This window comes from Rhincodon typus, chromosome 5 (assembly GCF_021869965.1).
Source record: "Rhincodon typus isolate 14 chromosome 5, sRhiTyp1.1, whole genome shotgun sequence".
Taxonomy (NCBI): Eukaryota; Metazoa; Chordata; class Chondrichthyes; order Orectolobiformes; family Rhincodontidae; genus Rhincodon; species Rhincodon typus.
In genome coordinates, this window is record NC_063336.1 from 91,754,948 (window position 1) to 91,781,054 (window position 26,107).

The 26,107-nt window shown below is 38.9% G+C and overlaps 1 protein-coding gene across 1 annotated transcript in view; it reads right to left on the reverse strand.

Annotated features, from left to right (window-relative positions):
• Window positions 1-26,107, reverse strand: part of LOC109928798 (CUB and sushi domain-containing protein 1-like) — a 2,165,117-nt gene that overhangs the window by 245,138 nt on the left and 1,893,872 nt on the right. Inside the window, exons 42-45 of the mRNA XM_048597409.1 lie at window positions 22,902-23,020; window positions 18,236-18,305; window positions 16,318-16,434; window positions 6,081-6,290 (exon numbers count right to left, since the gene is read on the reverse strand). Of these exons, the coding sequence (XP_048453366.1) occupies window positions 6,081-6,290; window positions 16,318-16,434; window positions 18,236-18,305; window positions 22,902-23,020 (516 nt within the window). The remainder of the gene's footprint in view (window positions 1-6,080; window positions 6,291-16,317; window positions 16,435-18,235; window positions 18,306-22,901; window positions 23,021-26,107) is intronic.

Below are 26,107 nucleotides of genomic sequence, written 5' to 3' on the forward strand. Positions count from 1 at the left end.
TTAAAGTGAGACTTCTTATTTTTGTGCTGTTCTGAAAAAACTGAAAAGGTAATTCAAGCATCACCCAGAAATTATTAGAAATGATACCAAAGGATAATATTAAACAATTTGGGAGAAAAAGGCATCAGCCAACTAAAAACTACTAACATGGATTTATTAAGTCAAAGTTGTGTCTCACAAAAGTGTGATGTGCATTGACGAAATAATGTTGTGGGTGCTGTGTATGAGAATATTCAAAGAAGGGCTTTTCCAGGTTGAAGCAAAGTCTGTGACAATCCAAGTATATACTAGTAATAGATGTAACTATTTAAAATCTGTATTAATGACGTGGTTGTGGGGACGCTACGTATTAGAGGCAAACTAAAATAGGTGGGAAAGTAAGTTGCAATAAAGAAATAAGAAATTTGCTAAAGGATATGGATAGGTTAAGTGAATGAGCCAAAATTTGGCAGATTAAGTTTCATGTGACTAAGTGTGAGGTTCGAGGAATAGAAAGGCAAATTATCATCGCAATGGAAAGAAATGTCAGAGGGACCCTCATGTACACAGGTGTCCTCATGCATGAATTGCAGAAAGCTGGTATGCAGGTACAGCAAGTAATAATGAAGACAACTGTAACTTTGGCATTTATTGCTAAAGAAATAGAAAGTAAAATGGGGGAATATTGGTGTAAAAGGCATTTCATTGCAGGCAATACATAGGAGGTTCTGTAGATTGATTCCAGAGACAGGAGGTTTGTCTTATGAATAGAGATTGAACAGTTTAGTCCTATACTTTCTGGAGCTCAGAACAATGAAAAGAGATCTAATTGAAGTATATAAGATGCTAAAGGAGATTGACAAAGTAGACATAGAGGGGATGTTTCCTCATGTGGAATGACAGGTTGTGGTGTTAGGATAGGGGGGAGCAGATTTAAAACAGTGGTGCAGAGGAATTATTTCTCTCAAAGGCTCATGAATCTGTGGAATTCACCAACCCCAGAGTTTGGTAGATGCCAGAAGATTGAGTAAATTTGAGGAGATGGATTTTTAATTCATATTGAATTGAAGGATGATGGATTGCAGGAAGGAATTTGGAGTTGAGACCAGTCATGATAGTATTAAATGGTGGAGTGGGCGTAAAAGGCTGAATTGCTCACTCCTGCTCCGAGTTAATACATTCTTTCTGAACAGCACGGAGAGACAAGTTAAAACCAAACATTACAGATGACAGAAAAGATCAGTGGAGATCATTTTGGCTGCAAGGATTGAAACTAAAGTTTACATTAAGGCTGTTGCTCAACCCTACGTACCAAAATACTTTTTAAAAAAATTTTAGAATCGTTCACTTGATATACAATGATTGTGCATGGTTATTAGTGAAGGGGACTGCAGACAGGTTGGCATGTTGCGCAGATTGATAATGAGATGTTTTCTTTTTATTCTTGGAATTCAAGATGTGTCTAGCTTTACTATCTACTCTTATTCCTTAGCATCAATTCAGTGGCTTCCTAAATGAATGACTCATTGACATCATTACCATCAGAACTTTGAGAATCAGAGGAATCTGTGAGTCTTCATGCAAGAATCACAAATGGTTAGTGTGCAGGTACCACAAGTAATTAGGAAAGCTAATCAAATGTTATAATTTAACCTTCGGGAAATTAAATACGAAATAAGGAAGCTTATGAAACCACTTTTGGAGTACTGTGCCCAGCACTGGTCACCTTATCGAAGGAAGGATGTAATTGCGTTGGAGGCAATTTAGAGATGTTTATCATTTAGGAGGCAGCAACATGATCAAGGACTTTGGAGAGGAAAGGGAGGTTAGAGCTGGAAATTATAGTTTGCATTGATTGTGTGTTAAGGGTTTAGTGTTTGAGAAGACAGGCAATAACAACAGATTTCAAAAAAGGACAACACCAAAAAAGAACATTTTCATCTTCAATGGTTTCAGGCCTGTAGATGGTCATAATGTTCCAATAAAGGTCATTAGCGAATTCTCAAAGTGGGGTAAGAAATTCAGGTACAATGAGTCACTCCACTCAGCTCCTGCTCCATCCAACTGTACCCCATTTACTTCTGCTGGTGAGAGGGAAATAGTGTCTGTTGCTCAGTACTGTGCTATCTGTTTGGGTGACGTGGCTGTCATTGTTCAAAAGGTGGCAGTGCACAAAGGCTCAGAGATGTGGGTGCAACCCTTGCACCAGTGGTAAGCATGTGCGCGTGAGGTGAAGTCTGGACATCAGGTAAGATACGTGATTGTTAGAAATTGTGGGTATGAGAGTTATAGGGATCCAGTGAATTGAAGAGTGCCTGGGGCTCGCAGTACAGTTGATGGGATGTGGTATTTGCATTAATTGACCTTGTCAAGTCTGGTGAAGTTACTGGGCTTCTTGAAGTACAGCAGTCAGAGGCTCACTGCTAGAACCATGGCAATTGACAACTGAAGCTATCAGTTCCTATTGCCTTTTCTAAGTTTGTGTGTTGGGCCGCCTTTTACTTTATGGCAATGCAGGTGTCCCCACCTCTTCTCCACCAAAACCTTTTGGACTTGGAACGAGGTGTAGAGCTGAATGAACAGAGCAGACCAAGCAGCATCATAGGAGCAGGAAGGCTGACGTTTCAGGCCTAGACCCTTCATCAGTTCCTACTATCTCTGGACTTGGAACTGTCATTTTTTGACCACTAAGTGGGTCCTTCAAATTCCAGAAAGGCAGCAGTAGTACTCATGTATATTCTAACGTGAAATGTGAAAGATGCTGCAATTATGGAGTTAGCATCAAACTTCCATTAATCACTTGCAGATCAGAAAAATCACAATGGTGATGTGACACTAACGCAACCATTTTGGAGCTCCGGACTTCAGACTTTGCTTAATAGCTCCCATAATTGAACAGGCATTCAAGAACGTTAGCCCTCAAATGAAGGGCTCCCCACCAGGAAGTATCAATGGCTTATGGGATGATTTTGACATATTTCATCCGATTGTAACTTTGCCAGTGTTTGTCAAAGTTTCAATAATCTACAGTGGTGAAATACTGAAACACTTGCACACAAATCAGCTGCTTTCCAGACATGGGCAGACAGTCAGCTTTCTCTCAGCGTTGAGTACAATTCGGGAAATGAGCAGCAGCTTCCTAAAGCAGGAAAAGCTTTCAGCAGCACATAGAAGAGAAGGAAATTGTTTTTATTTCCTTTTCATTCAAGGGAAGTGATCATTACTAGCAAAGCGAATATTTATTGACAATACTTAACTGTTCTTAAGAAATTGTTGGTAAACTGCACTCTTGAACTCTTGCTGTTGCGAGTGCTGATTGGTTTGGTTCAACTGAGGAATATTTCAAAGAGCAGTTAGTGCCAAAGACCTTAGAATAGTCCTGGAGTAACATATACTTAAGACCACAACTTAAGACAACATAATTAGTGAAGTAGGTAGATTTTTTTTAGAACAGCCTTGTAGTTTTGTGATCACTATCACTGAGATGAATTCTGAATTTGGAATCAGCAAGATCTTGGTCTTGACAAATGGAATCATAGAGTATCAATGCAGCAATATTATGCAAAACTGAATCAAGACTTTAGTTTGGCTTAGAGATATTAAGAACAGCCGATGCTGAAGTCAGAGATAACACAGTGTGGAGCTGGAGGAACACAGCAGGCCAGGCAGCATCAGAGGAGCAGGCAAGTTGAAGTTTTGGGTCGGGACCCTTCTTCAGAAATTTCTGAAACTCTGAACTTCAGAAATTCTTTTCAGAAATTTCCGACGAAGAATTTCTGAAGAAGCGTCCTGACCCAAAACATCAACTTTCCTGCTCCTCTGATGCTGCCTGGCCTACTGTGTTCCTCCAGCTCCACACTGTGTTATCTTTAGCTTGGCTTCATCTGCAAGAGTGTAAAATTCTGGGCATCGCACTTGATGAAATAAGTGAAGGTTTTGGAGAAGGCACAGACAAGAGGTATGACAGTTGTTACAGGATGACACGATTTCAAGTATGTGGAGGTGTGAGGGTTGTTTTCCTTACAGCACAGAAAGAAACGAAAAGATTAGAGAGGGGTGTTTAAAATCATGAGTGAAATAGAACTGCACCTAACAGTTCAAGGATCCATAACAAGAGGGCACAGATTCGGCAAAGAACTGCAAGATACCTGAGGAATAACTTGCTTTATGCATGAGTGATTGAGATTTGAAATTAACTAATTGAAATTGATATAATCTCTGAATTATAGGGTGGTGGATAAAGATTCAGTTGAAGCCTTTGAAACATAATTGGATACAGATAGTAAAGAGGAAAAAAAAATGAAAAGTCATGTGGGAAAGAGTGAGGCTGTTGGGAAAACTAGAAGAGCCTGTACAGACCTGACAGGCTGAATAGCCATCTTCTGCTCTGCATTCTTCCGTGATTCTTTTCTATAACGTGGATAAACGGAATTATGATACAGATCAACATTGATTTAATTAAATGGTACCACAAACTCAGGGAACTGAACTGCTTGCTCCTGCTCCACTGCTCACGGGTACATTCTATAAATAGAAAAATCCATTAGGTACTCTTTACTACCTGGTTCTGATTGATGAGTTTTGCAGTGTTACTGTACACAAAATTTAGTGGGATAATTCAAAATATTATTGTCTAGCTTGACTATCTACTCTTATTCCTTAGCATCAGTTAAGTGGTTTCCTCAATGAATGAATCATTGGCGTCACTACCATTCTGATCCAAATTATTTGAAGTCAATCACTCAAACCAATGAGACCAATATTTTCTGCAAGTACCTTAATGTTCGAAACAAGATAATTATACTGTAAATGCCCATCCATTCTCACTTTAATATGCTATTCATAATTCATTTTTGAAAGTTAGACTTGTATTATTGCTGAAATTAAATTCTCTCATAATAAATTTCCTGTAGGGAAGCACATATTGAACAAACAGTTTTCTTATCCCCGTTTTCTTAGAGGGCAGTCCGAAGCAATGAAAGCATTTGCAGGCTGATTAACAGTCTGACAGGATGTTCAAGCTCCTTCCCTGAACTGAACTGTCTGGATGCCAGTTGATAGAGTGACTTCTGTTATATGGAGCCAGGGTCTTGTGTGCTTTCACCTGGTGAGGGAGGTAGGGATTCCTTCACTCAGCTGACTCGATTGGTTGTCAAATTTCAATCCTAAATTCAGAGCTGAATTTCAGGATTTTCCAGAGCAGGATTTGAACCCTCCAACTTCAAACCCAAAACAGAAATGCTACCACAACACAAGATTTTTTCTACCACACCTAGCAAATACTACCATACAAAAGGTTTGGTATGAATCTTTTCAACTTTTAAAGCTTTTCAATATTAAGAACTATACCTCAATACCTTGCTCCCTCGGGGAAATTTTCAAAACTTATTGAATGTCTATTAGCCAACTTCTCATACATATCTTAATTTTCTGTAATAAAACTTTGTTTCATCATGAGTAAAGCAAAAAAAAAGGCAGGTGCACAACTACGAGAACACCTGCCATTCTTACAGTTTATACAATGTACAATACAAAAAATCTAATAGTTAGGGTTTAAAATTAGCAATGCAAGTCCTCAAATGGAGCTACTTTGGACAAATGTGTATTTTTCAAGACTGTGAATCTTTAATATAAAAAAGTATAAACACTTAAAATTCCTCCTCCTCTCCCCTGACATTACTCTCGCTCATAAGTTTTCACAATTTTAAAAGTTCCACTTTATATTTATCCTGTTGTGGTTTTTTTAAAAATGAAAAACAAATAGAATAAAGAAAGACCAAACAGGTCTGTGGAGGACAATATTCTCTTTAAATATTGACTCAGAATTTTGTAAATTGATTATTTTAATTATCTATTTGTGTTGCATTCTTGCAATGAAGTATTATATTGGAACTTTACTCAAACACAGCGCAGCATAGCACAATCCATGGGGTTTCTGCTGAAAGTTCATTTCATATTTTTACTCCCTTAAGAGACAAATAAAACCTTCCAACAATGTAGTCAGTGGTTATACAACTTCTGAAATATATTTAAGTGAGCACAAAACAAAAAAAATTGCTTGTTTCCCCATTCTGATCAAAACTTGTTTCTGCTAATACTACCTTGGTAGGTAAGTTTGAATCCTTGCTTGTTCTCAGAATGATCACTGTAGAAGTTGATGATGGTATCATGGGTAGTACAGAGTAGCATTGGTGGGAGTTCTGCCCCACTGAACCGTCCAATTAAAGAACTAGCGTAATGTGGTCCATTTCGAATCTCCAAGAAGTCATGATTGGCTTCAGTCGAAAAATTCAGAAACTGAATGACTGCACCTGCATTAATAAAAGCAAACTTTAGCTACAAAAAAACACCATGGGGAAGAAGAAAAGCAAAGTTACTCGAACCACAATCACTATTATGTTTTGACTTGGAAATCTCCCATATGCTTTCGTCATCTAATTCTAAATCAAACTGTAGTACATAAGATTACATGGTATGATTTTTCATAAGTATCTGCACTATGCAGCTTCACAATGGTGAGCTTTATCACGCATCATAAATAAGAGGGAAATCTCACTGTTACTTTACAAAACAGAATGAAAAGTCATCTGTCAAGTGGACACATTTTGTTGGTAAAGAGAAAAGACTAATAAGTTATTTGGAAAATTCCGCAATATTGGTCAAAAAAGTTGACATTCTGATGATGTACTCCACGCACGCAGCACCACTCACAGCTGAGAAATCAATAACCTTCAGCCTGTTTGGCTGTTAATTTGAGCTTGAAACACAGACCCAAAGAATCAGTCTGTAATATAAAATTAATTCCTCCTTCTACTCTATTATACTAGTGGAGTTGAGCTGACTGAAAATTGAGTGAATGTTGTAATTGTGCTTCAACAACATGAACATAAAAATCTCACAATTAACCTTGAATAATTATTTTCTAAACCATGGGAATATGAATATGTGAGTGTGCAGCTGATCGATTTGAAATTTTTTTCTCTCTATGACAGCACCAAACTATTTTAAACACCTTAACATCTCAGTTGAGCCATGAAAACCCCACTAAATTGTTATCAAGGAATGAAAAGAATCCCTGTCGATATTCACTCCCATTATTTGTAACGCACAAATGTGCACAAGTCAAATACATGCTAAGTATTTAATATGCCCTATGTTAAATCCCTGAAATGCATAATCAACCATTATTGCTTCCTGATCCATTTTATCCCCTTGTCTGAGGAAGTTGCAGAGCTCTAAGTGATTGCATGATTTGCTAGACTCTGTTTTCTCTGAGTTCTATTCCCTAATGTATCCAACGTCCACAGCATGTTCTTTCTAATGGGCATCATAAAGCAGTGCTAAGAAGCAAGAACCCAACTGAGCCAATAAATTCAGTGCAAATTGGGAATTACATTTTGACCTTGTGAGCTAATAAGTTCAGTGCAGAGTATAAGGCCTCACTCTTTTGAATTGGTAATGAACATCTCAATAAATTATTAAAGTTTCAAGAGATTTGTGACAAATTAATTGGATAACATTAAGAAATGATACTTCACTCTTTTGGCACTTTTAGTCCAATGACATATTTAAATCAAGTTCTTGAAGTAAAACTATGCAGTGAACAACTTGTTCAGAATAATGCACACAAAAGGAGTTTAATTTAAACAATCCTCTCTGTTGAAAAAAAAACACAGGCAGGATTTTTAACTTCTCAAATCATATTTTTGGTTTTAAATAGGCAGCAAATCCTGTTGATGGACTGAATGCTGCTGGGCAAAGTTGCTGAAGTGAACCCTTAATTGGCCATTTAAGTGACTCAATTGACCTTCTGGTGGAACATTAGTCCTTAACTCTTTCTTCCCTAATTTAATGGGGACAGTGAGGAAGGGGATGGGGCTTCCCACTTCACACCTTTCTACACTATGACCCCATCACCTCCTAGTTCATTCCTGATTGGAGGGAGGTTATATGATACTCCAATCCCAGATATCACCCCCATCCCACACTTTTGTGAGAGAAATGTTCTTCCTACAATTTCAGCATTGTGAATGATAATAGCTCAAGATTAGATTGGGTTCACCGCATTATCTCTAAATGTTTGACATCACTGCAATCCTGCCTCTAGGACATTCAATGCAGTAAATTAACTGGAAGATTAAGACAACCCACAGTGCGTGATGCAGGTGTCCAATTTAATTAATGTTCTATTCAGATGGAGAAAACAGGTTCAGTCAGAAGTTAATTCATGTTAACAGATACTGTTAAATAATCTTTTCTATTGTTTGGCACATGAGTCAGAATTAAAGAAATTATTACAGAGCTGGAATGAAGCAGAGACAATCACATGTTATTTGGCAAATACAACGAAGCACTTGCAACTTTTATTTATGTCCAATCACCATGCATCATTTCTTTACAAGAATGCTTGTGTCTACATGAACTGTTATAGCCTGCAGGGCATGTACTTTGATGTTGTTGTTTCATCTCCTGTGTGTGGTCAGTCAGTGTTTTTTCAATACCCTCAACATTACCTTTGACACTTATTCTTCACATTTCCTTCTCCTGCTCTCAAATTAGATGCAATACAGTGAGACTTGATGTGCTACTTCTGTGGTTTAATATGACACCATTCTATAGTTTAGTTAGTGGCTTGACTGGGAAACCATAACCAAGGAATCTCACAGCTGGAAGGTGTAATCCTGGCTTTCAGATACATAGAGGCAACTGTATATCAATGATTTTCACTTTTTTCTCATGTTATTGCATGGGATGTGGATCTCACTGGGAGGCTAGCATTTATTGTCCATCCTGAATAAAAGAATCAACCACATTGCTGTGGGTTCAGAGTCACATGTAGGCCAGATCAGGTCAGGAGACTAGATTTCCTTCCCGAAAGGACATAAGTGAACAGGATGGGTTTTTATTCCCCGACAATTAATTTCACGGTCATTTTTGATTCTTAATTCTTAAAGTTTTCACTGATTTTAGGAAGGATTTTAGACTAGGTCCCCAGAATATTACCTGGGTCTCTGGATTAATAGTTCAGTGATAATACCGTTAGGCCCAGTCTTCCAACAATAAGAAGCAAAAGACTAACAAGTCTGCTGCTTTCATAAACCATGTACAATTCATCTCACGTGGGACTCCCATAATAAATATTCAACTGCTTCAGGGAAAGTTAATGATAAATGCTCCCTGAACATCAAATCATGCAAATCTTTAGTTTTTTTTCCTGATATCTCTGCAACTCAAATCTATTTAAGTTTCTTTCTGGTAGACGTATGCTGCCATTTCGCAATGTAGGAAACATTGAGGTTCATCAAATATTTGGCTTGATCACTCAATAACTAATGCTGCGTATTCTTTCATCTCTGCCTCTTCAACCTTCTAAAAGATAGTTCAAAAATGGCATTATTTAGTTATAGCCTGTCATTCAATAAACTCATGGCTGATCTGAGTGTGTCCTTAACTCTACTTTCCTGACTACCCCCAATACGAGTAGATGAACTAGGAGTAGAAGTCGGCCTGTCAAGCCTGCTTAGAGATTTAATCAGATCATGGTTGATCTGGTTATATAACCTCAAATCCACATTCTTGCTAAATTCTTATAACCCTTCGCTCCCTTGCTTACTAAGAATCGATCCACTTCTGCCTTAAATATATTTAAGGTCTTTTCTTCCACTGCCTTTTCATGAAGAGAATTCCAGACTGTCATGACCCTGTGACAGAAATAATTTCACTTGATCTCTTTTTAAATGGGTTACCCCTAATTTTGAAGCAGTGATCCTTAATTTTTAATTCTCTCAAAGTAGGAAATATCCTCTCCATATCTAGTTTGTTAAGACCTTCAGGCTTTTCTATGCTTCAATCAAGTCATTTCTTACTTTGCAAACTTAAGCCTCGTCTATCCAATCTTAATTCAGAATCCCTGGCTCCCTTGTAGATCAAAATCTCTCCAATTCAGCCTTGAGTATGCACAATGGTCACCCTCCACTGCTCATGGTTGAAGGGCAGAGAAGCATTTTCACATCTCGATCTTGCAAGGAAGATCCCTTATGTTTAAACTGTATCCTCTAGCTCTAGACTCTTCCATGAGGGGAAGCACCTTTTCAGCATCTTACTGTCAAATTGCATCAGAATACTATACTTTTCAATAAAATCAGCTTTCATTCTTCTGAATACCAATGATGACTGGAGCATAGGATGTTGCGAAGCAACCTTATAGAAGTCATTAAAATAATGAGGCGTATAGATAGAGTTAATTGTAGTTATCTTTTCCCTAGGGTGGGGGATTTCAAGACTAGGGGCACATTTTTAAGTTGAGATGAGAAAGATTTAAAAAAGACTTGAGGGACAAATTTTTTACACAGAGGGTGGTTCACGTGTGGAATCAACTTTCTAAGGAAGCAGTGCATGTGGGCACAATTAAAGTATTTAAAAGATATTTGGACAAGTACATGAATAGGAAATGTTTGGAGAGATATGGGTCTGGAGCAGGTAGATGGGACTAGTTTAGTTTGGGATTATTTTCCAGCATGGACTGGCCAGACTGAAGGATCTGTTTCTGTGCTTTAGGACTCCAAGACTCTATGACCTTATAGTGGTTTTTAAAAAATCATGAGGGGCATGGATAGGGTGAATAGCCAAGATCTTTTTCCCAGAGTGTGGAGGTCCAAAACACGGGGGCATAGCTTTAAGGTGAGGGGAAATATTTAAAAGGCACCTAAGGGCCAACCTTTTCTCCCAGAGGGTGGTGCGTGTATAGAATGGGCTGCCAGTTGAGGAGGTGGAGGCTGATACAATTACAACATTTAAAAGATTTCTGGATGGGTACATGAATAGGAAGGGTTTAGAGGGATATGGCCAAATGCTGGTAAATCGGACTAGATTAATGTAGAATATCTGGTCAGCTTGGATAAGTTGGACCGAAGGGTCTGTTTCCATTCTGTTCAGCTCTATATCTCCATAACTCTCACTATGACTGTAGGCCCAATCTACTCAATTTCTCAAAAGATAAATCTCTTTGTCTCAGGAATCAACCAAGTGAACTTTCTTAAAAACTGGTCCTGTTACCCTCCGTGCATTTTTGTCAGCAAACTGTTGATAATTTATTTTTTAAAACTTTTCTATTATTCAGCATTAAAAAATAAAATACAGTTCATCAGTGTTTGGATTTGCGCTTCACACAAAAGCACCTTGTGATGAATGATGTGTTTGCTGGCAGAAATCTCTTCCCTTTCTTCAGCCACAAAGCCATTTTCCCAACAGACGTCCCTCAATTTGGAATTTTAAAACAGTGACATACGGGTATTGGTTACTTTTGTGAATTGATTAAAAAAAACTAGGTCCACCAGCCTGTCTAGAACAGTGACCTAATCAAGGATATATCTGAAAAGAAGAAACCTCCTAAAGTATTAACAGAAAATTGGTTATACAGTGGTAGTTTATAACAGTTGGAGTAAACATTGATGGACATTAGCTTGTTTTTGGTTTGATAAAGGATTTATTTGAATTAAGAAACATACAAATTGAGAGATTTTAAGGCAGTTTGGAAGAGATCTAACTGGGCTCAGATGCAAATATAGTCTCTATCCAAAAAAAGATTTTTTTTTTCTTTATTCGGGCAGTTATGGGAATAACCCCCTCAGGAGAAAAATTTAGTCTGTGAAGCTTCCAGATGAGGAACGTTTAGTTAAAAATTTACAGATTATTAGAAGCTAAGAAGTTCTAAGCTCTCAGTTTTGTATACATTCATGAAAAAAATCACAGAAAATCACACAGATCACAGAACAGAAACTAGGGAAAATCAGTCAAGTCAAATTTAAAACGTTGATAGAGAGGGATAGTTTCTCTGGATTTGATGGTGATGGGAAATAGGTTGGAACATTATATAGCTGGGTGTTTTAAGATTATTTTCTAACTGTGTTCAATATCTAGTTTTTTTTTGTTTTTGTCTTTTGTGTAATAAACTATAGTGACATTGTTAAAGTATCCTGTTGTCTTGTGTTCCTAATGAATGACCAACATGATAACTAACGTAAAAAAAAATCCATCAAGATAGATTTCATTCTGGGATCTGATTTGACCATAGTGTCATCAGCTAGGATGACAACAAGTGAGAGCACATTCTCTCACAAAGCAAAACCAATATTTTGACAACATCACAGAGATAATCTCAACTGGACAAGTGCAATTACATTTTTATTTCAGCTTGATAGCATTCTTTTTTTCCTACTTAGATACATAATGTATGTTCAGTGAGTTTTAAATTTAAGCTACATAATCACCTTTTAGGGGATAAATTCATGTAACATTTACCTCACAATGTTTTCTACTTGTACAAAAAAATCAAATATTTTCATGAAGCAACAGGTACCAGCTAATATATGTATTTAGTCAGCTATCCTGTGTAGCCAATCCATGTTTGAGTGTGCAGGTCTTGTTCAATCATCTTACCAATTGAACATCCAACATGGTGATGGATAATTCTAGACCCAATCTTTATTCAGTCTTACAGTTACTTTCAAAGTCAAATTTTATAAGGACACACAGCTCATAACTGAAATACTGCACAGTTTGAGTAAGTATCTCTTTACATGTCCTTAAATGGAAGACCAATTGTCCCCCATTGCCTGCATATAGTTAAATACACTGATGTACAATTACCATCTGGTTCCATTTTATGATAGAACCCATGGTTTCAAGGCTTTGTACTTTTAGGTACAGGTCCTAACTGGAAAAGGAAATCTGACTCTCAGAGTTGCTAAGAATGCTAAGATGGAAACTGGATTGGAAATCAAACTTCTGGTCAAAACTGTGCAAAAGGAGATAGAGCCAGAGTTGCAGAGAAGTTGATGAATCCAGTGGTGCAGTATAAGAAAGCTGATGGAGACAGAAACGAGATGAGAAGCTAACAATAGGCCACATACACAGCTGATGCAATGGTTTTTGTGACTTGAAGATAGCATTGGTGGATCCATACCATCCAGACTGAGTTGAGGAGATTCTCTAGATAGTTTTGGTGAAGTCCATCCTTGTGGAACTTCGGTCAGTTGTGCACTGCTGTCAGGATCAAACTAGCTCCTGTGAAGAGGGGGACTAACATCCCTTAGAGGACGACAGAGTTATACAGGACATTTAGGACCGAGAGTGATAACGTACACGCTGAGTGGGTTGCTGAACCAATTCATCAGATCTCTTTTAGTCATAGCTGTCATTTCATGTGTAATTTATAATCAAAGGCATCTGTCTGTTAATTCATGTTTATCTCATGTTAATTCTGGGTTTTCAAGCAGAGGAGAATACCTAAAATTGTAGTTAGCGTTTGCTTTGTCTGAAATTCAATTTCTAAAAAAAAGCCTTCTGTTTTAAACCATTGATGCTATAGCTTAATTCTCCCAGTAAATAACTGGGACTTTGGATTTTTTTAAAGAAAAACAAGAGTTAAGGGTCTTGACTGCAACTATAACACTTTGGAATGCCAATTGACTATTGTATACACAGGTAAACAGAGTCTACACCTCACCATGTGGTCGGCTTGCTGCCAGTATCCTCCTGAATTATATGGATCCACAGGGTCTTATGTAGCAGATCAAAGCTATGGTAATAGGCTGTTGTATTGAATAAGTTAATTGCATGTTAGAAACTGTGGATACAGTGATATGTCAGACATGATGAGGAGGACTTGGATTTTAGATCTTATTCTTCCAAGATTCTAAGCTGTTCTGTCCACAGGTCCATCATAGGGCATCATCATAGTGGGTGGTGATTTAATGCATTCAAAATTTGCCTTTGCAGATCCAAACATAGCAGTCATGATTCTCACAGATAGACCACTCCAACATCTGACCATCCACCATCTAAAATAACTTTTACTCACGTTGCCATTGCTTCTTTTAATCACTTTTAATCAATGACCCCTGGTCCCTATCTTTTCACCAATGGTAGCATTTTTGCTTTATCTACTCTGTGTAAACCCCTTACAATTTTAAACAATTTAGATCTTCCTTCAACCTTATCTTTACTGAAGGAAATAATTGCGGCCTCTCAATTCTCATCCCGGAATGTTTTCCACATCTCGCCGAATGACTTTGTAATCTTCTTGACATGTGGTGCACTACTTTATAAAACACTGGTATGGCCACAAAGTTCATTATAATCTCCTTAATTTTGGACTCATCAGGCCAGTTATTAAGCTTTGGATCTTGTGTGTCTTTTTAAAAAAATTACTCATAGCAATGGCTTTACTCAAAATTAGGTTTGTGCTGAAGCTTGACTAAAGACCATGATGCCTAGAGAACTAAGGAAAATTCAATAGGGAAAGCTTTAGATTCTGGTAAAACTTGTTGAACTGTGGTGTTCTGTCATAGTCACCTTTTCCCAGCAACTAAATTGAATTATGCTATGGTGTTCAGAGATGAAACATTTATGTTTAAACTGTCTTATCGGACCAAGAGAATGAATAAGTCTTGACTTCTTTAGAAAGGACACAAAATCATTTGGAAGATTGCCAATTCAGGCAAGTCCAGCTGAACAATGAAGAGAAAGGAACTTCTCTCAAACACCCTCCAAGCTTTCTTTCAAACAAAGCAGCCAGCATGTGATTAGATATTGTGGCTTAAAACAAATACTCATACTAACACTGGTACTAACAAGGCACTGTCAGTTTTATATCCTGTCCTTCCCTAGAACTAAATTATGAAATAAAAATTTAAAGAATCCTTAGTGTTTCAAATGTGGGAAACATGGAATTCATCACTATGCTCTACTTCCCATCTCTCAGAAAACTTGTATCTATGCTCCCAAGTTTCCATAAGGTCTTAAACTGAGGTATATTACCCAAAATAGCAGTAAAAGCATTACAACTTGGCATTTATCAGGCATTTAAAATATTGAAAACTTTTCTATTTTTTTCCAGGATCCAGGATAATGTGTGCAAACTATTGACTCGTGGCTTTGCGAGCAAGTTGCACTTTTTTCGAGTAAGAGAGCATTACATATCTCAGTTCCCCTTCATAAATTGATCAAGGTTTTCCTTAAATTCTGTAACAAAATTCAGCATTTCAAACACACTGCTGTTGTCTCTGTTTGTTTTGAATTTCCTCATCAAGGTTCAAGACACAATGGAAATCCACATAAATAAGCCTTTGAAATTATGCCATGGCATAACAATGCATGAATACTTCACAATCATCTGAAAATCGTCTTCCAGCCATTTTACTGGAAGTATTAATCCGTTTTAAAAAATGAGCTAATAGCTCTTTAATTTCATCATGAAAGGAATTTTGGCCGACATTTGTGCCACATGTGACTATGGAGGACACTACAGTTAAACTTATCATTTTCAATTGGGTTTCAGAATCTAGCACAAATGTTTAATTTTTAACTACCCTTCATTGCTAAAATATGAGCTTGGATGGGTAGACCATGGTGGGACAATGTTGGGCCGTAGGAGGGAAGTGTCCAATGATGGTTTCTTCATGAGTTAAACCTCCTCAAAGTTAGACCCTGCATACAAATGAAGCCGAAAGGACAATTTTAACACTTTTAATTTTAAATTTTCCTTGTGGGCCAGGATGGCTCCTTCCACTTTCTCAGCTTTTAGCCCATCCCATCCCAATTGTGCAAAGGAATCTCTTCTTGTGTCCCCTTACTTATCTCTCCACACATTTCTTTCCTCCACAACCATGGCCAGACCTTTCATTCCGTCCCTCTTGAATAATCATGGTCAATGCTATACACTATGCACAGGCTACCTCCCACTCGGCTACAGAGTCTTTCCTCCACTCTCTCCCTCCCAATTGTGCCCAGACCCCAGCCCTTAATTATTCATACCTCCTTCCAAATTTGTGGACACTTTGTTACGCTCCACCGAAAAATGCCTCTGGGTTCTCTCTCCTATTGGCTGCGTGGTTAATCTGGTCAGGTGTCCAGTGAAAATCTTCAAGCGTGACCATGCCATTGAGGTAGGCAGGTACTCCAGCTCTGTGATCCTGCTCCTGAGTTTATGAGCTGAGCTCATAACCTGTCACTGAGTCCCCAGGAACCCTCCCTTTCTCCCTGTAAAAATTAACGTGCTATGGAGGCTACATTTTGTTTTACAGTTATACGAGCAGAGTACGCGCCTGGCCCAGTGACTACCAATTGTCATCAAGAGATAACATGAAATGAGGATGCTTATAAATGATGAGGAAAGCGTTTAAAACTGACTGAAGAAATCCATTGTTATTAACAGAGGAGAAAAGGTTAGTATTCGACATAATGTCTCCATTCCAAATTGACTTTAAAGTTGCGAGTGGCATTCATAAACACTGAGTAATTTTGAATAAATTATCCGTATCTTTTTAGTTTTCTTACCGTATCCAATGGGTAATAAAATCTTCCATGAGCAATCCAAGTTGCTTGGGTAATTTCCAGGAAATCCAGGACTCAGAATGACGTTGTTCATGTCTGTCAATATCCCTCCACATTTAGCTGATTATCAAGAAAAAAAGAAGCCTTCATTTATTTGTTGCAACTACTCTAAGATCTAATATGTTGTCTTTGTGTTCGTTACCTTCCCTTAATTATTGGAGCTGCATTTAGCAGAGATTTCCAGCTAAAATGTTCAATGTGTAACTGACATGAATTTGAAAGTGAGATCCTAATTAAACTTCAGTTTGTAATTTATGTCCAATGACAACTCACATTTATCTGGCACATTTAGCACCCCAAGACTGCACAACCAAACGTACCTTTGTAAGTTTAAATATAAACAGGTTATAACTTACCCATGTGAGAGACACTATTAACTCCAACAGCTTGGCCTAATTCTGTTCTGCATGCACAAAGGGGCTGATTGTTCCACGATGTGAATCAACAGACTACAAAACATGTTTCAAATTCCAGATTTGCATTGTCGTTTGAATCTAAACTAGGCAATTAACTCAAGCAGACATGAGCGCAACTAAGACTCCTAGCCAGCAAAATTGAACAGAGCCCAACAACAGGAGTGGGCATTGCAGTGCATTCAGCAGGCAAACATTTGTGCTGCCCACTGCTTTGAACCTATAGTCATGCACAGCAGTCAGCACTAAGACTCAGATGGGAAGGCCACCAAATGTGTCTGGACCTAGCACCACCTAATGCCAGCCTGTATTACTAAAACCCAAAGGTAAAATATCGTGGATGCTGGAAATCCAAAATGAAACAGAAAATGCTGAAAATACTCAGACAGACAGGCAGCGCCTGTGGAAAGAGAAACAGAATTAAACATTTCAGCTCTGTGATCCTTCATTGACCTGAAACATAAATTTCCCACAGTGGCTTCGTCAGCACTTTTCTCTCCATTTTCATTTTACTACAATAAAGTCAGCCGGCATCTCTTAAAGAGGTCATACGTGCTGCCTGGAGCAAATGTTAAGACTTGTTGCAGGCTTTTGGGCAATTTGTCAATTTTAAGGAGCCTAGAAAATTTTGATAGCAGGTTGGCACAAGACTGCTCAAAAATCAGAGTCTGTTCTTTTCCATGTGCAGGAGTGGTAGCCGACTTCATAAGGACTCTTGCAAACCCAACCAGGACGTAGTGTCTTGGGTTTGATGTCTCAGCTCCCATTTCAATACAGGCAGAAGCCCACTTGACACTATTACACCTGCTATGAAGCGGTTGCAGGCTGCTTCCACCTTGCATATCAGTGCACAAAGGGGCTTGTAAAGTCTGAGAGCCATACAGCAATCTGACCTCTAATACATTATGCTGAGGCACCATCCCAGGAATGAACATTGCTACGTGAAGCATAAAACTTCCTGTTCTCTCTCAGATAGTCTGCTCGTGAGGTTTTGTCATTGTTCTACAAAATCAATTCACAATGACAGCCCAGGAACTAATGCCCTGCCTAGTGAGAGAGACGTACAACCGTCAGACAATACGTTTCATGGCAATTTCGATCAAGTGCGAATTTTGTGCTTTCTGAAGTCCAAGTTCTTACTTTCAGAATGGACATACTTTATACGTGATTACTTAGAAACAAAACAGTTTTGAACTAGTCCAACTGGCAACAGAAACAAAAGCCAGCAATATGGAATGCGTACCAGGTTCAATTCCCATCCCATGATGAACTATCTGATTTCATTTGTGATGGCAGTGTGAGCACCAGACTGAGCTCCTAGATGTTCAGGATATAACATCCAGTCATAAAATCATTTCTCACTCATTGCCTGGTATTGCAGCATAATCCTTCCTTTCTGGACCTAAGTTAGAGAATTCACCAATTGACAGGGATCTTTGCTCACTTACCAATGCAGATTGGAGATGGGTAATTCCAACGGCGAACAGTTCCAGGCATACATGAGACATGAGCTTGTCCCTAGGAAGCAAAAAACAAATTCTGACCATATGCCAGTTAGTGGTAAATTGAAACAGCTGCAGAAAACCTTAGATGGTCTCTGGCTAAATGATGCCTTTAATATTGACCTTTATTACCGCATGTGGAAGGCAGATTTTATAGTATGACTTACCCCCAAAATTTCACTGCAGATGAACCTTTACGATCAGAACATTTAATACCAGTATAGCGTTGTAATGACACACGTGTTGCTAGGGTCATCATAAACTACATGTTCTATTTGCTGGGAACAATGGTGAAATGGATGGAGAACAAAATGATTGAGATCCTATTGAGCACAGATCACCAAAGATTTATGACTATTGTGGAGAAAATGTAGATAAAGCTGGTAAGGTAGAGAGTTCTATTAATACAGACAACGCCATTCCATCGTTATTCAGGCCATGAGTTAGACCATATTGGAAACACTCTTTTGGTCTCTGCTTTGTGGTCGATGATAATTGCCATGAGAGGACTAGAGCTCAGAGTACCTCAGCTTCATAGACAATCTTATTTATTTTTGAGTAGTATAGACTTAAAGATAACTCAATGAAGGTTTATAAAATAAGTTGAGAATTCTATTGATTCCTGTTGATTGACTATTCCAGTTTAACAGAATGGAAGGGACATGAGTCTAAACTATATAAAAGCAGGAACTGACTGCATTTTAGGCAGCTTTTCAATTCCCAGAGTAGTAAGCCTTTGGAATATGTGGTTGGTGGTGTAATGGGTACTGGGTGTCTGCACTTCTTTGAAAGGGAATCATAGAATCCCTGCAGTGTGGAAACAGGCCCTTCAGCCCAACAAGCCCACGCCAACCCTCAGAGCATCCCACCCAGACCCATCCCTCTGTTACCCACCTAATCTACACATTCCTGAACACTATGAGCAATTTAGCATGACCAATCCACCTAGCCTGCACATCTTTGGACTGTGGGAGGAAACTGGAGCACCCAGAGGAAACCCACGCAGACACGGGGAGAATGTGCAAACTCCACACAGACAGTCACCCAAGGGTGGATTTGAACCCGGGTTACTGGCGCGTGAGGCAGCAGTGCTAACCACCAAGCCACTCTGCCACCCGTCTTGAGGGCTCTCCCCATCTACTATACTTTTAGGCAGTGAGTTCCAGATATCAACAATCCTCTAGGTGAAAAAGAATCCCTCAAATTCCCTCTAAATTGCATGGTCTTGGTCCTCCTTATCTCCCAATTCATGAATTTAGAAACACTCATCATTAGATGTAGATGCTACGCCAGAACACTGTAGATGTCTGCCTGAGCTCAATGTTCAGGATTAAAATGGTACGCAACTGTAAGCTTGGGTTTACATTTTCAGACTGACTGGGGTGACCCATAAAGCAATCACCCAACCTCTGCCTTTGGTCTCCCAATGTGGAGCAAGCCATAGTTAGCAGCAAATACAGTTCAAAAATCATTAACCAAAACAAGTCCACATAAATTGCTGTTACATCTGTAAGTACTGGAAGGAGAAGTGGGGTGGCAAAAGGATTGGTGTTACCCTTCCTACATCTACATGGGAAGGTGCTGTGGAAAGGGCAGTTTTGGTCAGTTCAGCTCTGAATTGGGCTAAATTCTACGTAGCACAGATCACATTGCATCGAAGTAATTGTCTTAATAGAAACAGTCAGTCCATGTGATGTCCTTGGCAAGTTTAATTCTATGAGAGGGGTGCAATGTGAGGGTCTGCTGGTTGGAGAGCAATTTTCCAGAATATTCTTTCCCATTATTGTTGTTTTTCACTTCTCCCAGGAGATTATATTCCTTTGGCAGTAATGCAGAAGGAAAAAGTCACCACTGCATCAGATGGCTTGGAATGAACCTCTCTTTATGACCTGTCAATCATGTTTGCAGCAATACAAACTGAGGTAGTAATATAATGAAGCTTAAGAATTCCATACACTAAGTGTGAGTGATCCATAGCTTTCTACTTCTTGCATTCATTACCATGTTTTTCAGAGTAGATACATTCCTGTGACTGTCTACCTATAGGTATGGATGGTGGAGGAAAGAAAAATAAACTGTTCAATATTAACTTCCCATTAACACAGTTTGGGTCCATTTAAATACATGTAAGGGAACCTGCACACAAAATTAAAACTTTAATGGTGATTATATCACTGTTTCATCTTGGAGCTTGTCAAGTGTTCCGTTTATCATCACTTCAGTAAAGATTTAAGGAACTTCCTATGTCTGCAATAGTTGAAGTTATTTTAAATGTAGAGGTTACAAGTTCATTCAGCTGCATACAACTTGATAGCTCAGTACATATGAAGTAAAATGGTTGAATAATAACATTTTAATAAAGCAGCAGAGACCCACTCCTGAGCTCTGAAATTTAGCAGCGCAATCCAAAACTCTCAAATGTTATTGTTCTACAAGTCAGCAAACAAAAGTTACATGTAATGGTCAAGAAAGGACAAAATAATATTGAACTGAAATACTGAATTTCTTATTAATAAACACCAGCTAACTGCTTGATAAACTGACAGTAATCACGTCACATTAATGAATCATCTTGTGTGAATATTGTCACAAAGAAACATCTGAACATACACTTAATACTGGCACCTCTGCCACCAGTGGCTGGCAGTGCACCTCACCAAAGCCCAGAAAAAAAGGCAATATTTCACAACGGGTGGACTTCAAGTCAGGAATTGACACTTTCTCTTTATGAAGAGATCAATACCTGCAGAGGGGGTTGGGGATGTTCAATCTGGATAATTGAGTTGAGGACAAAAGTTTCATTTAAGAAACGACAGATGGTGCTCCAGGAAAACAGCGAGTTTGGCATTTTGGAAATATCACATCAAGTTGAACAAAGGGCTTCTCTGCGTCCAAAACAATCTTGTGAAGCAACTAGGATGCTGATTGTTTATTTAGATTTGTACAGAATTCACAGTGCAGAAACAGGCTATTTGCCCAGCTGGTCAATGCTGCTCCAAAATTAGCTTCCTTCCAGTCTACTTCATATCAAAAATACCTTCTACCTTTTTTTCCTCCATCATGTACTCAAATATATTCAGGGAGAAGCTGCCTGTGCTATTCAGCTCAACCACTCCACATGATAGCGAGTTGCATATTCTCACTGTAATCTGTAAAAAGAAGTTTCTCTTGCTGGATTTAATAGCAACTGTCTTATATTTTTGACCCTCAGGTTTGGACTCACCCACCAATGAAAACATTAAAGCTCATAATCACAAACAAACACTTGCCTTAAAAAACACAGGAGGTCCCTTGTCTGCATTACATCAAGCATATCTAACGTGTTGCAATCAGTTTTGCCAAAAACACACAAATAATCACATTGTCTAAAGATTTCTGGGCATGTGTGACTTTGATACATTCAAAATTAAAAAAAAAATCTTCTATAATCAAGAATGTGAGAGAAAATATTAAGTAAGTAACAATACTTTTGATTAGTCTACCCTTTAACAAGAAAATCAAAATTATCCTTTTACTTGTAATTCCATAATTTTTGAAAAGTTGAAAGTCCCTCTTTCCAAATATATTTTAATCAAGGAAAAAAATGCAGTGTAAGCAACACTTTCATATGAGTTTTTTTAATGCTTCATACAGGACGTGGGCTGGTGGATGGTTTGAAATGTTTCAAAGTCAAATGTATCAGTAAGTGCATTATGTTTAAAAGGATTGCTGAGAACACAATGTTCCTTTTTACATATCACATTATTTTTCAGGACTCAAAATAGACAAGTTCTTTCTTTTAGAGCTGCACAACCCACAATTATATGACGAGCATATTCAGTCATAAGCCTGTTGGACCTGGTGTCATGTGATTTCAGACCTTGTCCACCCCAGTTCAACACTAGCATCTCCACATCATGGAGACCAGACTAAGGCAAACAAAAATCACACCTTTTGTTCACTTATCATAGCTGTTAGCCTTTTGACTCAACTCCTGTCATTTTAGGAACTGGATGACTGAATATCTGCACAGTCAGATCAAGTAACTGTTAGAAACAGAAAAAAAGTGCATAATATGTCACATTTTACAAGCCCTTCTTTTGTGTATACTGAAGTCTTGTAGGACTTTTTTTGATCGATGTCTTATATCTTCTATGAACCACCTACTATTGGGATGAAGCCACACTTTGCCTGTGCGTGGGTGCAGAAAGAGGTAAAGAGGAATTAATCAAGGTAAGACACTTGGGAGATGCATTCATGTCCTTGTATTTACATTTTAATATCCTAACTGTGACATAAAACAGAAATGATAATGGAACAAAGACGCATTATAGAAAACAAACATAAGTCTAGAACATTGACAGCTAAAGCCTATAAAATAGGTTCATTTTCTACATAACATTACTTCAAATGGAGATCCCTGATACATTTACTGCTGTAGACCATTAGAGAGATAATGTTATACAATAACATATCTGTGCAACACTGTGGTAAGAATTGAATGAAATCATGCTGACTCTGACCTAGTTGGTAGTTACACTAGAGGAATAGGGTTGTAATATTATAAACTCTTTTCAATAGTGCAATGCTGAGATACACTGTAGTAACAAAACAAAATCCTTCTTACACTTACCTGCAATGAGTAGCCAGATTCACAGCTAAAAGACACCACATCATTAACCAAATATCTATCTCCAATCTTTATTCCATTGCTGGGAAGCACTGGATCAGGGCAGGTTGTAAGACCGACAGCTGCATTGAGAAACATATATTCAATTAGAAGTAAACAAAGGTAATATAAAACCTAAATATTTGGACAATTGCTAATACACCATTATGTTAAAAAAATCACAAAAAAATAAAAAAAATGACAATTTTCATCACATACTATTTAATGGATTTAAACCTGACTACATATTGACAACAAAACTAAATACATCTGAGAGTTATAGCTTACATTTACACATTTCAGATAAAAATTTGATAGAACAACATTTGTAAGCATTTTACGCTTTATGAATTAGAAACAAAATTATCAGTTCAGAATCTGCAACCAAAAAGCTGGTTAACATTTTGAGCAAGGGTTTTGATCTGAACTGCCTTATGAAGAATGTTCTGTTTTAATCACATTGCCAAAAGGTAAATTTTCTTTAAAACTCTGAAAGAAAAAGAGATAGCAAGAGCTGCAGATGCTGGAGTCAGAGACAAAACAGTATGGTGCTGGAGGAACACAGCAGGCCAGGCAGCATCAGAGGAGCAGGAAAGCTGACTTTTTGGGTCGGGACCCTTCTTCAGAAATGGAGAGGGGGCCTCCTCCAATGTCACAATGACACCACATTTACTCCGACAGTTTGTGGGTGGTGTCATTGTGACACTGGAGGAGGCCCAATCTTGGCCTCCTCCACCCACAAATACCCGGAATAACACCTCATATTCTGCTTCAGGAGCCTACAGCCCAATGGCCTAAACATGGAATTCACCAGTTTTAAAATCTCCCCACCCCCCGCCTCATCCCATGTCCAAGCCCCCGTCTCATCCCTGCCTCCTTGACCTGACACAACCTGTCCATCTTCTCTCTGACCCATCTACCCCACCCATCCAACTGACCAATCCCCACCTCTCCCTAACTGCACTCACCTATCACCATCCCATCTACCTTCCCCAGCCCCACCGCTCCTCTCTCTATTTATTTCAGAGCTCCCTTCCCCCTCCCCATTTCTGAAGAAGGGTCCCGACTTGAAATGTCAACTTTCCTGCTCCTCTGATGCTGCCTGGCCTGTTGTGCACCTCCAGCTCCATGCTGTGTTGACTCTGAAAGAAAAATGCTGTTATTTCTGATCAATGCAGCAATTCCACCACTTTGTATTGCTTTACTTGCAATATTTTCTCTTGGTGGCACTATTCCCTTCAACAAAGAGACAGACAGGCTGAATCAGAGACAATTGAGCCCTTTATTCCAAACACTTACTTTCAGTAATACAAAAGCACGCTTGTCAGCTACCGTATTGATTTCAACAGTGAAACAGAGTTTGATTTAACATATTCTACTCAGTGACCACACAGAGCCCAATTAATTGATGGCAGCTGGTAATGAAGTACTGGGTGAAAATCACCATAAGACTAAATAACAACATGGGAATAGGTTGTCAATTGATTTTGTTTTATTTTAGCTGCAAAGTTATTCAGCCATTTCAATCCATATGTTGTGGATTTCAGCATTTGGACTCCAGATCTTCTGTAAAGCAAACTGTCATGTTATTCCATGGAAAGAGGAATCATTTCTGAAAGTGGTAAAGTGTGTCCTGATTTTAAATTATTGTTGTAATACTTCTGCTCCATTAAAGCACTGAGAATCAGAGAGAAGCACAGCTGAAATTTTCAGCTACCTCCCTGATGCATTCCGTTTAATCTTTCCAAACCTAATCTAATAAAATCCTCTTTTTTTTTTGATCCATTGTGTACTGTGCAAGCCAGCAATTTGAGGAACAGGTACGATCTAAGATGTTGCTATGCTTGACTATTTCAAAATATAAGTTACATTCAATGCTATTAAGAACAAGAATGAGGCAAGTTGCAATATTTTCAAGAAGTCACTCAGAGCAATTCAAGGTTTCTAAACAGTCAATTTTAGCCGAAGGGAAGCAATCAGAGGCGAAAGTTGTTACCTTTGTGATGCTAATCAGTTAGCGACTTAGAAGCAAGGAGAAGAGGTCATGTCCTGAAAAGATGTTGCTGCTGTAGTAGGCTTCAAGCTTTTCAGACTCAAGAGAATAAGCAGAGCCAGGAGGTGGAGTTAAGTGTTGAGAATATGGCTCAGAAAAAGGCCTGGGAGTTGTGGGGTCTCAGGAGAAGTGATTAATAATTCAAATCAGCTGAGAGCAGGGATAAAGGAAGTCAACAAACAGTAGAGATAACAGGGTGTAGGGCTGGATGAACACAGCAGGCCAAGCAGCATCAGAAGAGCAGGAAAGCTGACATTTCAGGCCTAGACCCTATACTCAACAAACAGTATTTGTTTTGTGAAGCTGAACAAGATTAGAGCTCAGAGAAATGGTGCGGTACTAACTGGCTTGGAGGGGCTAGTTGTACGTGCAATACAGAAACTCTACCTCCATGCAGTTTTAAGAATCCAGTGCGGCACTGTTCCCCACTTAGGAGAGGAAACTATCAGAACGTTAAGAGAGTCCCTGACAGAGCAGTGTTTGAGACCATTCCAGTGCTAGGTCTTCAACAATATGGGTGAATATCACACATAAGCCTAAACATGATCGATTATTGACAGCCACCAAAATAGGACCACAAAGGAAATGAATGCAGTCTGCGGTTCACACCTAAAACGTGAGCATCTTGATCTTGCCAGTCCATGATGGCCTGCTATACCCTGTTCTCATCTATTGGAACCAGGTATCACTGAAGTCTTGGGGATAGTAGGAACTGCAGATGCTGGAGAATCCGAGACAACAAGGTGCAGGGCTGGATGAACACAGCAGGCCAAGCAGCATCATAGGAGCAGAGAGGCTGACGTTTCGGGCCTAGACCCTTCATCAGAAAAGGGGGAGGGGAAGGGGGTTTTGAAATAAATAGGGAGAGAGTGGGAGGCGGATAGAAGAGGGATAGAGGAGAGGATAGGTGGAGAGGAAACAAACAGGTCGAAGAGGCGGGGATGGGGCCAGGAAAGGTGAGTGTAGGTAGGGAGTTAGGAAGGGGATAGGTCAGTCCAGGGAGGACGGACAGGTCAAGGGGGCGGGATGAGGTTGGTCGGTAGGAGATGGAGGTGCGGCTTGAGGTGGGAGGAGGGGATAGGTGGGAGGAAGAACAGGTTAGGGAGGCAGGGACGAG